The 16,523-nt window shown below is 36.4% G+C and overlaps 1 protein-coding gene across 1 annotated transcript in view; it reads left to right on the top strand.

The window, feature by feature from the left end:
• Positions 1-16,523, top strand: part of temp (protein prenyltransferase alpha subunit repeat-containing protein tempura) — a 60,016-nt gene that overhangs the window by 25,073 nt on the left and 18,420 nt on the right. Inside the window, exons 2-3 of the mRNA XM_069838104.1 lie at positions 14,079-14,239; positions 15,172-15,381. Coding sequence (XP_069694205.1) covers positions 14,079-14,239; positions 15,172-15,381 — 371 coding nt within the window. The remainder of the gene's footprint in view (positions 1-14,078; positions 14,240-15,171; positions 15,382-16,523) is intronic.

Raw genomic sequence — 16,523 nt, 5'->3', positions numbered from 1 at the left:
GATTTTCTTGGCTTACTACTTAATACTTGGTTACATAGCTGTTTGATTTTATTACTGCAGCACATCTGGATGCCGTAGAATACACGAGTTTGGCCAATTGCACCTGAGGAATCTTCTTCCATTGCTCACAGAATTCTTTGTACAAAGCCTCCTTGTTGGTGTAGTTTTTTTGACGATTATGTACATCTGTGCAGCTCAATCCAAAGATGTTCTATGGGGTTTAAGTCTGGATTTTGGTTTGGCCATTCTAATACTTTAACTTTGTGCTTATTCAGAACTGAATTTGCCAACGACTGCCTATGGATGATACTATCTTCTTTTATAGTGGTTTTTCGGGGCCGACCACTTTGTGCATTGTTCTCTATAGTCGTGCATTGTTCTCTATAGTCGTTTTTTCTGAAGCCAGCTGTTATGAGATGCCAAACTCCTTCACTGAGTTCGGCCTTCACTCAGTGCATTTAAGACAGCTTATTCTTTAGTTTTAGACATTGCTATAAATAAATAGAAATATTAGCATTAGCATTTTCAGTCTTCCATTCGTACAAAATATTTATGAACTATTTGGAAACATATGTTAGTGTTAAAATCAATGTTTACTTGCACTCAACAATCAGTACACGTAATCATTGTGATATCAGGCAGTCTTCTGTCTGAACAACCTGTTTGTTTCGATCACCACCTGCTGGATCACATCCTATGGCTGCTTACACTGCTTGTCCAATCAACGCTTAAGCACAATTAGTCACTATGTGGCAGGTTAGTGACTTTGCATTGTGGTTAACGAGAAAGATAGGCTTTGGCACGAATTGGAGTCATGTGATTATCATTTTCCAGTCATGGCCATCTTGACAAGCGCCTAATATAAATACACGTTCAAAGTTCTAAAAAACAAAGGAATTGCTATATTAAACTCATGTTAAACGTGCATTTATATATAAACTTGTTCACTGTTGGCCATGTTATGACTAAGAATGTGACATCATGCCGTAGTCTGTCTTTCTTATTAGCCACGCTTTGCATATACTGATAATGTTAATAGCAGTGGATACTGCCTGCCACCTAGCGGCAAAATAACTTTGATTGAGCAGGCAGTTTACACAGCTATAGGATGTGATCCAGCAGGCAGTGGCCTGGCAACCTACTAGTTCAACTACAAAATACTTTTTGAGCGCTACTGTATGTTGAAAACTGATGTTACATAATATGATCATTATGATTATTATAAATTACGACGTTATTTACATTTTTTTTACCACTTATGGTATTAAGCTAGCGGAGACCTGCAGAATTACAGCAGGTTTATAACAAAATTCTAATGTTAGAAAGTGATACACCAATTCCCTTCCATAACCACTGTTGATTTACAATGGTATTGAAGTCCATTTGCACATTGAGTCGTAATAAATAGCATAAATTTGATTATTGTTTCAATAATTTTGGATATTTCCATTGGTTTAGCTTTAGTGACTTGTTTGAGTATTGGGTTATTTTGTGTTTAACGTCAGAATAACCTTTATTTACTTTAAAGTAGAAACTTAACTGTAAGATAAGAAAGTGAGTTATGATAATATTCATGGACTACTTTCCTTTTCACGTATTGAGTACTCCAACATATGAAATTTAGAGAAGCAAAATAATGTGTTCTGTTTCTTCATTTAATTCCCTACTTTTGCACAGTTGCTGTATTGACTTCTCTTCATCCCACATGAAAGTTGATATATTATCGAAAATTAGCTATTTCCAAAATTAAACTCTTTGAATAAATATTATTATGATGTACCGAAGTACTTAATGATATTTTCGTGCAGGAATTCTGCGTTATATGATGAAGAATGGATAGAACAGAGAAAAATTCTCTCTGGCACCAAGACTTTAATCCAGGTTTTCAGCTCTACGTGCTGACGCTTCATCCACTAAGCCACACCGTATTCCAGTTCCGATGCCAGATCGAATCCCCTCAATTTAAGTTCTGCCTCTCAGTTTTCCCTTTAGTGGCCTACCCTCATGTACTGTGTCACAGAATATGTGACAGTGGCACAATGTCCAACACACTGTGTACAGAGGTGCACTCATTACTAGTGACTAAGTGGCCGGGATCCAACAAGATGAGTGCCATTTGAATTACTAAGTGATTACTTATGCATATCATATTATTATGATGTACCGAAGTATATATGATATTTCTGTGCAGGAATTTTTCTTTGTTCTACCCATCCTACAATACACATCAGCAAAAGAGAACCCCAAAAATTTAAATTTTCTTCCGCAAAATTTTACAAGACATTTTTCAGATTGCTTTAAAAAAATATACATGGGTTAGTCCATGTCAAATCAATCATTGCATAAAAACTTGAGCTCACGGATTTGGTTCATTTTCTGTATAATTGTACCTTTACATAAAATGTTTCAAGATTTTTATTTTCAAAACATTTGGACCTCTCATTTTTGACATAGGGGAAAGGACTCTAAGAGTTCGCACATAAATTAATTTGCTTGCCAGCATTAAAGTTGAGTGATAAAGTAAAAACTTTTTATGTCATTGAAGTTATTGAACATTGTTTATTTAAACATAAAACACAAATCAGTTACACAAGAAATTGTAGATGAGTATTCGCCCTTTAATCAAGATCTGGGCATTGCGCACTCTTGTAGGAACAAGCATCTAAGAGTGCGCATACAGTCCTTGAAGAGTACACACTAATATAGGCTATGTCACAAATAAATACACCAGTTTCCTCATAGTATGAGCAGGCTTCATGGCACCACTCTTTGCAGGTTTCACATTGCACCCAGTCTTCTATCAACGGTTCCTGATATTTTTTACTACAACCTGGACAGAAAATATTGCGATTTTCTTTGGATGTTGTGGGAGTTTCTGGGTCAATCCTCAGTTGCTTTTTCTCCTTTGACCAAATGGACTTCTGATCAGTTCCTTTGGTTCGTTTCCTCCCTGATGTCTCCAGAGCATTCTTGTATGGAGATGACGTCATTATTTCTGATTTCTTCCCCATCCTCTTCCTTTTTGATTGAAGTTTAGCTGAAGGTAGACGAAGCAGAGTGGATGGCGAGCAAACTTGTCCATTCAGATTATTTTAACCATCAGGACGAGAGATAGAATTTGTTTGAAATTATCTTGACGGACTTGTTGAGATTCCTTTACATCAGGATTTAACTGAATTTTCTGTTGAGGCTTCCTCTCTTCAGTTTCTTGTTTGGGTTCTGGTCTAGATGTCACTGCAGATGATAGGAAATCATCCTCTGTGAATATTTCTGGGTTAAAAGGGAAGATTCCTGTGGCACGGAATGAATTCTTCGCCTTTTCCAGAGTAGCTACCCTTTCATACGCTCTACAGAACAGAGAAGACACTTCCCTGTGAGTTATCACACGTCCTGGATTGCGAACCATAAATTTATCACATTCTGTAGAATAGGCAGATTTAAGGTGCACAAAGAAACTTTTATCAAGGGGCTAGATCATGTGGGACACATTTGGGGCAGAGTAAGAAGTGTGATGAAGTGTTCTCTGCAGTATAATATTGCTTCCAAGCTGCAATGAGAAGTGTGGTTATCCAGGATTAGAAGAGCTGGATCAACCTTGGTTGGCTTTACAAATTTTGTGAAATGTTGCAGCCATTCCACGAAAAGCTCTGTGTTCATGAATCCAGAATCCGAAATTAGGTGCAAGGTGCCTTCAGGAGCATCTCTCTACAATTCAGGATTGAGTCTCTTCCTCGGAAAAATAATAGCTGGAGGAATGTAGATGCCTGTTGGAGACAGACAACACACAATTGAAACTATCTGTCCTCTCTCAGCTGATGCAACTTTCCCTACACGACGTTTCCTAAAATGAAGAATCACACGATGTTTATTCTACAAAATTGTAAATATACTAAAGTATACCTACTTAGTAGAAAATTTTATATAAAAATTAACCTTTATAAACGTCAACAAGAAACACTAACATTTCTAGAAGAAGTTTAAACTGCTTTATTTTATCCGACAATGCTAGAAATATTAGTGTCCTCCAAGAGTACGCACACACACTTGAGGGATCCAGCTGTACGCCCTCTTTGAGGCCTGGTTGTACTGACCAAAAATTACAATGGATGTAGCATGCAATAACTGATGTCCCGCTTTGTGCGAACTTACACGTTAAGGAAGAACATTTTCCATGCGCACATTGTAAAACCTATTTCAAAATTATTTCCTGAGAAAGAAACTAATTTCAATATACACAAAATTACAAGATTAGTATAAAAAATTATAACTTACCAATAACTAATATAATCCTCAGCAATAAAAAGTGACTTCTATATCAGAACATCATTTATGAAGATACCTTCTTACAAATTACACTTCAGCTCGTTGCAATGCAGCCAACATAGAAAATTAAAGCTGCGTACTCTTGTAGGACTGCGTGCTCTTTTGGTAACTACCCCTACATACCTAGTGAATTTTTTAAATCTAAAATCATCAAAATTCGTTGACCACCTTATACTTAAATTATATTTACTATAGAATTGTGATAGCTACAGACCTGAGGAAAGTGTCATTTTAAAGCTTATGAATAGGGCTTTCATTTTATATATAACATGACATTATTGTGGATTTTTTTTAAATTCAGTCCTCAAATTTGAGTTTTCTCAAAGGCGGAATTTTAACATTAAAAAAAAAAACGTTACACTTAAAGATAAGTACATGTCTTCTAGATACTCAGTCCAAATTTCAAGGTGGTATCTCAATGGTATCATGCAAAAATTACATTTTCTTGTTAGAGCGATAATGAATTTTTCTAAACCTATACAGTGAAACCTCTCATTTACGGGCATCGAAGGGATGTAACAATCTGTCCGCATCTGGGAGGTGTCCTTTATTGGGAGGGAGGTTCCCCAATCTAACAGTAAATTTATAATATGCATTACATATCCCTTCATGCTTTAAAAGAAATGTATTATTGTAGTTTAATTCTAAATACAGTATACTACAGTAAATTCTTTGAAACTTTCAATTACAAAAATAAGACCGAAAAAGGAAAATATAGTACTGTGCCATGCAGTACTGTAATTTACAGTTTTCAACTTAACCTTTATCTTCAGGTGCCATGTATCTCGAAATCGAGCAACTGATTGAAGTGAAGAAAATAAACCTACTAACCCTATCGTCTGTCGAATACAAATTCATGATTGCGGAAACCTTGGACCCATCAGACAGGTTAAATTTTATGACTTTGTTTATCCACCCACTTCCAGCGAACAAGGGGTAACCAGCTGGGATAGTGGTAGCCTACGAGACCCTTATTGTCTTCTTTCATGTTAAGGAATTTCTGTACAGTTCTCAAAACTAAATTTTCCGTTTTTGTAACACATTAGGTCTTGAAATCGAAGTTCTGTCCGCAGTCGGGAGGTAAAAGAAGCTTTAGGACTGAAACAGCTGTCCATGTCCATGTCTGAGAGTGTCCGTAAATGAGAGTTAAATTTATAATTATTTCTATATTATTTCAGTTGGGACATAAACATCTGTCTGTATATGAGGAGTCTCTGTATCTTGGGGATGTCTTTAAGGAGAGGTTTTACTGTACAGTTGTCAAAAGAAAAAGTGGCCGCTCTCTAGACACAAAGTTTCCTTCGGGTATCTCCGCTACAATTCGGAGACAGGCGATGTTACATGTTGTTGAACCACGTGACCTAATATCTACAGTCAGAATTAAAGTTTTTGCGTGTTAATCTGTAGCGTAATGGTAGCGTTTTGGGCAAGTGTTCGTAAAGTCGTGCGTACGAACACAACCTAATGCTTTTTAAGTATTTTTTTTTTTTAGGAGAGAGAGAAAATATAATTGCTCCTGTTTCTTTTATGACTGTTTTAGTAATTAACATCAGGTTCATGAATTTATTATGCCATGACTTTGTCATTATTTATTATGACATATGACTGCAAATGGAAATAAAGATTTATTCTCAACAAAAATATCTTTCGTGGCATAAACAAAACAAGCTTACAGGTGTCTGCCTTAAAAAATTAAAACATTAAAAGTTAAAAAAAAAAAAAACAAACAAAACAAAAAGCCATGATTCAATATTTAGTCCATCTTCCTCCCATCTCGATCACATCTTGCAGTTGAGTGGGCATGGAATCGACTAGTGTTTTCAAATACCGACTGTTCTCAGCCACGGCATCCCAGGCATCCTGGATGAGCTTCTACGAATCATCAGGGCGTCTTGGAGGGGGATTGGAGCAATTTTTCCGCATATGCTTCTTTACTTGTGCCCACATATTCTCTAAAGGGTTCAAGTCCGGAGATCGACGAGGCCAGGCTATCAATTCGATATCCTGTCTCCTCGCAAACCAGTCCCGAATCAATTGAGATGTGTGGACTGGATGATTGTCCTGCTGAAATTGAAGAATTCCAGCAGGATATAAAAACCTAGCATAAAGTACCATATAGCATTCCAGGAACCGTTGATATTTGTGCTGGTTAAATTTCCCGCGAATACGATGGACTGTGCCCACTCCACGACGAGAAATCCATCCCCAACACGACACAGATACTCTACCACTGCGGGCACGCATGACAGCATATCTGTGGTCGAATCGGGTACTAGGAGGATGATATACAAGAGTGGGTCCTTCCCTTGTACAGTAGTAGCATATGAACTTCCCTAGGAATGGCACGTCGAGATGTCAAATTGGCGGCCCTTAAATGATTTCTTATGATCTGGTCATAGCCAGGGAAGTTAACAACTGCCTTCAAAGTAGCAACGATATGAAAGGGATTCCTTTCAAGTTCTGCCACTAATCTGGCGTCCTGTTGTGGTGTTGAAATTTTCCTTCTACCACTCCCAGCTTTTCGGCCAAAAATTGCCGAACGTTGATAATTTTGCACCCATCTCCGGGCTGTCCTTTCTGATGCCGAAAAACCAGGTGAATCACAGCCCGTATTATACTTTATTTCGTTCCTGCACCTCTGTGGAGCCAAAGTCGCAGGCAGAAATGGCGTTGTGGTTTCCTCAGAGAATTAGCCTCTACCTAGGTCTTAAAATAATAGCATAACATTCATTATACTAAAAATATATATTCTTCAATTAGGAAATATTAATATAAATACTTGTTAGAGTCTTATTAATAACTATATCATTTTCAAACATAAAGTCCACAGAGTTAAGAAGAATATAATTATTTTATAATCTCGACCTCAGTGTCGTAATTTGTTTTCGAAAGATCTATATTGAACTGTATCCACACAATACGTCCTTAATCATTGCTGCTGTTACCACTGCTGCTGTTGCAGCTGGTATTACAATAGTATTGTCATAAACGTAACCTTTTTATATCATTATTAAATATTCAGAATATAATCTAAATTAATGTTCAGTTGTAGTGTTTCTGGCAATGCATTGAATTACGTTAACACCAGGTAAATGACATAGCTCAGTTGGAAGAATGTAGGAATGTCGGATGTCAGGAAAGTCGGAATTCAAATGTCAACGTATCAGGCTCAAATCCTCGTGACTCCTTTCCAATTTATTATGTTACAGGATAGTATAATGTAATAATATAACAAAATAAAAAGAAAAAACTAACACTCGTATTAGGCAGCTGTATTGTTCTAAACCTAACATTAACTTAAATTTATATTACTTATATCGCTAACGAACGATAACAGAATACAAATGATAATTTGAATATTATTTATATCGCTAACGAATGATAACAGAATACAAATGATAAATTTGAATATTATTTATATCGCTAATGAACGATAACAGAATACAAATGATAATTTGAATATTGTTTATGTCGCTAAGGAACGATAACAGAATATAACAAATTATAACTTGAATATTATTTATATCTCTAAAGGAACAATAAAATATAAATAACTTGAATATTATTCATATCGATAAAGAATGATAACAGAATATAAATGATAATTTGAATAATACAGTATTTATATCACTAAAGAACGATTAAAAAATAAAATGAAAACTTGAACAAGACCCGAACTCTCAACCTTCGAATCATTAAGCGAGCACTCTACTGCTGGTCTATGAAACGAAGATGTGGAATGATTCCATAGTTCCGGAACTGCTTCTAAAAGCACATGCATCGTGTAATATCGCTGTGACCCGAAGGGGACTTAGAAAATATTCGCTGTTCACGAGTGTGGCCACTTTTTTTTTTTTTGACAACTGTACATAAAAATAAAAAAAAATGATTCCATACCTAATGATAAAGAATCTCTTTTTTATTAACTAGCACATTGGATGCTTTTGTCATCTCCTATGGGATTCAGTGGCATGTTTTCCTTGTAGCAAAGATTCAGATTGCAAAGAATAAGTTTTCTGGTATGGTAAGAACGTCTGGCTTCCTAGAACAGAGGTGTCAAACTCAAATAGGTTGTGTGGGCTATATAACCTAATCAAGAGAGCACAGCGGGCTGCAGATCGAGGCAAGAAAATTTCAGTGTGAGGAGGTAGGCTAAGGTTTGAAAATAATTGCACCTCATTACCTTTATGTTTTCTTGCCATCATTGTTCAGTGGCCTGGCTTGGATTGGAATTTATGGGAGAAGGGCACTATGGCCCAGCACTACGACCTGTTACGATCTATTGCACTAACCCTCAAGCTAGGCACATTCCCAAACCCACACTGGCTGACTACATTGAGGTTCGCTGTGTACCCAGGTTTGAGCAAGCCACTCCACTCATCCTAGGCCAGCCCCCTCCATGTGCTGCCAGTCGGCAATGCTATGGAATGATGAAGAAATGGAGAAATGGTGACAGAATGATATAGATTCCTAATATAGAGAAAAATGGGAGAACTCCGAGAAAAACCCCAATATTGCGACCTTGTCTGCCACAAATGTCACTACGAATTTTTCAATGAAAAATCCCAGGCCAGACCGGGACTCGAACCCAGGCCGCCTGCGTGACGGACTGGAAGTTTGACTACTCAGCCACCACAGGGGTTAGTGATCTGGCTTGCATTGTTGAAAGATTTGAAAGCATCATAGTTTGGGTAAAGCACCCAGTTGTTGGCACTTTAAGCACATTGTTTTAAAAAAGTATAATTTTCTTCTGTTCATTCATATTTATTTTCTTAAAAAAAATACCACACTTTTATGAATAATCAATGCACATCTTTTGCAAGTGTTTGATTTTCTAAACACACATTGCTCTTTCTAAAAAAAAGTTAAAAATACTTATAAGAAAATTCCAGTTATTGGCACAGTTTTTCCACTTATTGTCAACGAGAATCCCAGTTATTGGCACAGTAGAAAATTGGGAGTTTAGTGCTTATTTTACCATGTATGACTCATTTAATGTCTCCTCAATACCAGAAAACATTGACAGTAGGCTAATTACTTGAATTAGTAATAACACTAATTAATAAAATAATTGATTACAGACATTATAGTATGAAAAACCAAAGTAAGTTTATTTTAAATAATTATTAATATTTGAAAAAATAGACTCTTCAATTTCATCGTCGGTGTTGTCCTCAACTGAAAAGCAGCCATGGCATACGAAGAGGTCATCTGAATCATTAGGAATGTGGATTTGATGTTCCTTAGGAATGCATTTTTTATGGTACAATTTTCTACAGGTACTGCATTCAAATCCTTTCTGTTGAGATCCCACAGTTCGAGCACATTTAAAACGCATTCCATGAATAGGGCCCTTTCTGCTAGTGGAATGTACAGAATTAAATATTGCAGTCACATGTTGTCGCGCAGGAATTTTTGTAAGTGACTTCCTTGCTACCTTGAAGTTTTTGTTGATTATCTTCTTAGCAGTCCTTTTATTACCAATTTCTACTCTTGTGTTCTGTTGTTCTTTCATAGCCTTTTTCTTTTCTCTTTCCTCTTTCATTTTTTCTTTTCTGTGTCAGCTTCTTCCTTAAGTTTCTCTTTTTTGTCGTGAACTTCTTTCCATTTTCCTGAAGTCAACACAAATGGAATCTTTCTGTATTTCTTTTTCCTTTTCTTTTAGGTGTTTCTGGCCAAGCGAGAATTTCGTGTAGGCCGTTCTTCTTAGTTGGTGTTACCAGTACATTATCCCCAGAACTAACTTCTTGGCCCACATTAGTTTCTTCTATTAGGGGTTCTCTACTAGACAGAATATTTGAATTATCTTCAGAAATACTGATCATGTTTTCAGGATCAGGCTGTGTGGTAGTTGCAGCTGTTCTTCTTGGTACATGTTATTTTCATCCAGCAGAAGTGGCTGCTAGACAAAATCTCTGCATTTTCTGCAGAACTATTAGTTGCATTTTTAGGGTCAAGCTGTGTGTCAGATTCAGGATTTTCAGCATTCTTTTCAATGTTCTGTTCATTTAGTTTTACATTCATTTCTTGATAACATTAATAGAGTTTATATAAAACAAAGAATTCCTCCCCATGTTCTTCATCTTCCACTATTTTCTTTATATTTCTAAATTTCTCAATTCTTTCCTCTCCCACAATTTTGCAGAAATAATCGTATGGAAGAGGGTGCATTTCCAGCCATCTTGTTTCTGCATTAGTACTTGGAACATTGGTGTTTGGAACTTCCTTTCCAATGCACTTTGAAAAATCCACTGCATCAGCATTCCATGGATATAGGCCAGTGGCCCTAAATCCATTTTTAAGTGAGGATTGCAAGTCAATGTTTTTGAGCATGGTTTCAAGAATGAGTGCAAAATCCTCTTTTGTCACAGCTTTGTTCAAACTTTGTGCTCTACATGCAAGAACAGCATTCTTCCACTTGTTCTTCACAGGTCTGAATGCCGCCATGTCAGCTGGCTGCAGAATCCATGTTGAATTTGGATAGAGAGCAATGAGAACAATCTAGTTCCTTGCACAACTCACTGAGGTGGTATGTTAGGTGAGTTTTGTAAATACATTTCCAGTGAACTCAAAGAACACTTCCGACTTCATCCAGCCATTGTCGCTGCGGCCAATACCCCAATTTTCAGGAACGTTGCGAATAATATCCTGTGGAATTCTCTGGAATTGGTAAATAATCATGGGTGGACAGGTCTTACCAGATGCTGAGAAAGTGCACATCACCGTAAGAGTTGCTTTTGCCTGACTATGCTCAACTTCATAAACATTCTTGGAACCTGTGGGTGCCAGAACAAGGTTTTTCTTTGGACACAACATGAAATTCGTTTCGTCACCATTGAAAACTCTTTCAGGATCCGACAGGATATCAAAAACATTTTCTTCTTTGAGGACATCTTCAACTGACCTGAACCATCCCCGAATATCTTTTTTTGCTTACGTATGCAGTGGAAGCAGTACCTCCTTCTGGCGTCCTACAAGTAATTTCAGGATGTCTGCGCAAGAAAACCATGGTACCATTTATTTCCAGGCATGTTGTCCTTAAATGGGTTAGGGTGCTTATTTTGTTCTACAAATTCCTTAACACTCATCTGAATGTTTTCTTTTCTTCCTGGAAATCCCTGTGCGGATTAAAAAATCCATCTGTGTAATAAACAAATAAATAAATTCAAAATAAATAGAAACATTTACAATCTGTACATCATGTTAAAATTATTGCATTGTCAAAAACCAATAATAATAATAATAATAATAATAATAATAATAATAATAATAATAATAATAATAATAATAATAACAACAACAACAATAATAATATCGTAAGAATAAATATGGCAACATAGCATTGCTAATTTTGAAAGACGTAAAAAAGATGTTTACATAATTTTCAAAATAAAATATATTAGAATTTAACATTTAATTTAAAAGTAAATTTTAAAAACCTAATGTTTTACTGTTTTAATGAAACTAGCCCACAAAGAGATTAAAATTCAGAAGTCGAATTCCTAGAAAAAAATTATAATTTAAGTTTTCCCACACACCGACACAAGATATTTTTTTCTTCCTCACTCAGTATAGGAGCTGGTCCATGTGTGGCATTGGAAAACTTTTCGCTACAGCAGAACTGTAATGTTGACCTCGGCACTCCATGCAATTTTGTAGCAGTCTTAAAAGCCATGCCTTTTCTCACTGCATCGACAGCTGCACTGAGACTTTCTTCAGTATATTTGAGGGACCCACGAGGACCCATGTTGGATGAATGCAGTGTCTATTAACAAATTGGAAATTAAATCAGAAATACACATGGGAACCTATAATTGGCACTCACTTTTTTCAGTAATTGGCACCTATGCCAATAACTGGTTATTCTAATTTTTAAACACTAAAGTTTTAAACACATGCTTATAAGCACTTCAGGTGTAATTTCCTGTTTGTTTAAACCATATAAATCTTACTATAAGATTTTCCATTTATTGGCACCTCCTGCCAATAATTGGAATACACTTATTATTTGTTTCCAGTAATTGGCATGCCTCGAACCATGCAGAGTTTGAGGTTAGAGATTAAATATTTCACTAAACAACTTCACAAAGCATGCCGATAACAATTATGTATATATCAGTGTTTTAGGTAATGTACATATTTCATAAATAAAAATATAGTGGAACTGTCTCCTTAACTTACCTCTTAAAAAAATTGCAAAAATTCAACAGTGTTCACACAACTTCATAAGCTTGGAGGCAGCTATGAAGCAAATGCTGACTGATGGAAGCATTCAATCAATAGCTCCTAAGACGAAACTAGAGGCGCCAAATATGCTTTGAACAATGCTGTCAGCTTCTTACAAAGCTTAATATCGATGTGAATAAGAAAGTGCCAATAATAGGGCATTCTACCCTTCCTTACAATTTAAGTACTTCACAGTCAACTTAGGGCATGCTCTGTCACTTGAGCCTGCCTTAAACAGAATGCTGCTAAAAATAATGGGACGTAAAATAATAAAATACTTTGATGTCTTGTACAGGTACAAAGCTATAGTCATGACATGTGACGACCATTCTAAGCCATACAACTTTACATTCTTGGTGCAAGAATGTTATGTAATTGGGTAATTCACAGGGGCGATTTCTCAGGACATGCTATGCTTGCTGCGCAAGCCCAATATTTTCGTAGAATGTGTATTTTTCAAAATGGCGTTACGTACATTAAAATTTATTTTGGTTTTTGGAATACTGTATAGGTGTAATACCATCCGCAGCTTGCACACTGCAAGTATCGCAACACTTGCTCGTTTCTCGGAGCTACAGGAAAGACATAGAAATAGCGTGAATATGATGCACGTGCAAGTGCCTTTCTCCTTGGTCCGTCCTAGGCGCACATGCTTCTATTATGTATTGTTTGAAGCTCTGGTCTGAGAGCTACACCAACGACTATTTAATGTTACACAGACACAGACCAGTATTGACAGCGGGAATGTGCTGTGATTTGCAAGTGCAATGTAATTGTATGAGCGGAATGCATGTGTTAGCTACTGCATGTATTATTAATTCTTAAACATTAATTTGAAGTATTGCAATGTGTTCGGAATTGTGTGTCATTGAAACCTTATTATTAAATCCATTTGCCCAAAGAACTATTCAAGGGAAGACAGACATTATAGATAATATGTGCGCTCGTTCAGTGCAGCTCAATACAACAATGTGCATTGGTTGGCAGGGTCGAAAAAACTAAATAAACTGTTTTGTTGGCCATGTTTGTTATATTATATCGAACTTCTACATCTGATAAGCGAATATGATCCATGACTCATAATGACTTCATAATAATTATAAAATAAATTATTTATGTGGGTCTGATTATTTTTATTAATTAGGAATTATTATATCCTCCTATCTTCCTCCATGAATAAAAGAGCAAGCCTAACTTTCGTGACTAGCATTCGCCCCTGGTAATTCACATTTTAGGCCTTTTTGAGGAGTAGTAGTAGCAGTAGCGTGGTGATGGTGGTGGTGGTGGTGGCGGCAAGGGTGATTGCAGTGGTGTGGTAGCGGCAAGGGTGATGGCGATGGTAGTGGTGGTATGGTGGTTTAAGAGCTCATCAACTACCAGAATCATTTGTACAAAAAAAACATTTTTTGGAGTGCATACCTAAAGATTTCCGAAAGTAGGCACCTATGTTCTAAATGGCAGCTAGCAACCCTATAACAATTATCTGCTTAAAATGTGTATAGTTATTAATGATTTTTTCTATTTTACAGAAAAGAGTTTGACATCGTACCAGTGACAGTAAATAACAATAAATCACCTGTGCTTCATGTGGAACATAGTTTGGGATTGGAGTCCTGGTGTGTCCGTCATGTTTATTGTTATACATACCATCGTCTCATGGATGCACGACAGCTGCGCAGTCGCAGAGAAGGTTTGTGGTAGTCCTAGTGGCCTGATACTGTTACGGCTTCATTCCACCATTTTAGCAGATGTCCCAAAAATATTTTTCCCTTTTTTTTTTTTTTTCAAACTGTCCGAAGATAGATCTGAACCTCACAAGTGATACCAATAAGGTATACTTTCAAAGTCGTTTTAAGGACATGAGATCTCCATTTAATTTCATAATTCTAAATGTGTTCTAAAATTTGATCATGTTTTAATTCTGTTAAAATATCAGTACTTTTTTTTCTAATTTAGTGTAATCTTCTTAAAAAGTTAATTTAATTTGCAGTGATTTGATGTTCGCATTTATGTATGGTCTAAGCTTTGCCACCATACATGAGAATTGGTCTCACCAATGTTTTGTAGGCCTTAACTGTTAATATTTGTTTAACTCACAAGGTTTTTAAAATGTTATTAATAGTGTTATTGTATAATTAAAACTATTTAGTTTTGTTCAAGTGATAGACTAGATTTAAAACATGAAACTTGTTCCAGAGGTTTAGTGTAATTGCAAATTTTACTACCAAGATGATTTTTTCCTACTATGAAACCCATTACTTTCTTTAATCTTATCAACTGAAATTTCCATCCCATATTCCTCACAAATAAGTTTCAATAGAAAGGCCGAATGCTGGCATCCATCTTCAGAATCTGCCAGTAATACCACATCATCTGCAAACATAGGTATATCTATCTTTAACTTTCTGTTGATGCTCAAGTTTCTATGTCTTAAAGTCAATATTTAAGAGTGTATTAACATATATGTTCTTGATTAGAATTTAGTAAACACAGACATTTCTTAAAATTATATACTTTACGAAAGGATATAAATCTGGTGAAGACAGTAATGCAATCTCAAGGCGAAAGTTAATACAAAGTTAATGCAGTGCTTGCATTGACATTTGTAAGTGTGTACTTCAGATCCAGCCATGTTGGCTCGCCTGTTGTCTGGTGCTCTGCTGCTCAATCCTGATGTGACAACATTCTGGAACATGCGTCGTGAACTGATGTTGGCTGACAGACTCGATGTGCAAGGAGAGCTTCACTTCACTACAGTCCTTTTGTCTCGCAAGCCAAAATGTGCTGAAGCATTTGCTCATCGCAAGTGGGTCATTGGGAGGTTATTACTAGGTAGGTAGTTGTAGAGTCTATAACATGTCAATGTAAGCTTCATTAGTTGAGGTAAGTGTCCTCTGCATGAGATTTGTTAACAGATAGGGTTTTTAGTGATTTTTTTTTCGTGAGTGGTATTTGGAAAGTCTGTGACTTGATACAGAGATGATATTTGGATGACCACAAGTATTACTCTATTTTAGGCCATACTGCATGATTAGAATAGCTATATGCCATAAGAAGGGAAGTGAAATGTACGAAGAAATGCCCGCCCATATTCTTTTCGTTTACACTGCCTTACAAACAAATGCAGAGTATGACTCCAACCAACATCAAGGCCAATATGGATAATACCTAATTTTGGAGAATTTGCTCTTCATCTTTGGCAGTAAAATGTGGAAAGCTCTATTTATACATGACAGGGAGAACATGGAAGACAGTACATGCACTGGACCATCATCAACAACAGCAACAACTGATGTAACTGTCAGCTAAGTTCATGATATGATATAACAGGACCATTATATTAATTGCGTCATATTAGTGAGGTTATGGACTGAATGTGTATATCACATCCCAATATAAGAATTAATTGTGTTAGAAATCTCTGCAAGATGATTGCTGCATTTGCTGATACCACAGTCTAGTATATACAGTCACGAAGCTCAATACTTAATAAATATGCATCCATAGATAGTTGCTAACCACCAGGATTGCTACTATCACCTCATCAAAGATCCTTTCCCTAGCAGACGATGAAATGTATTGTACTTGCGATATCTTTTGAGAAAATTAACACCTTCCTTCCACTATTGAAATATGAAATACATAAGGTTTATATATTATTTTGAAAGGTCCGGGGTTCGATCCCAGGTGGTGATAGGATTTTTCTCGTTGTCAAACTTTCAGAATGGCCCCGAGGTTCACTCAGCCTCCTATAAAATTGAGTACCGTGTCTTTCCCGGGGGTAAAAGGCGGTCAGAGCGTGGTGCTGATCACACCACCTCATTCTAGTGCCGAGGTCATGGAAAACATGGGGCTCTACCTCCATGCCCCCCAAGTGCCTTCATGGCATGTTACGGGGATACCTTTACCTTTACCTTACCTTTTTTTTATATATTATTTTCATAAAGTATATATTATATTTTATAAACTCACCT

The sequence above is a fragment of the Periplaneta americana genome, chromosome 10 (genome assembly GCF_040183065.1).
Source record: "Periplaneta americana isolate PAMFEO1 chromosome 10, P.americana_PAMFEO1_priV1, whole genome shotgun sequence".
NCBI classification, from domain to species: domain Eukaryota; kingdom Metazoa; phylum Arthropoda; class Insecta; order Blattodea; family Blattidae; genus Periplaneta; species Periplaneta americana.
The sequence above is the reverse complement of the archived record's forward strand: the minus strand, read 5'-3'. Positions and strand labels throughout refer to the sequence as shown.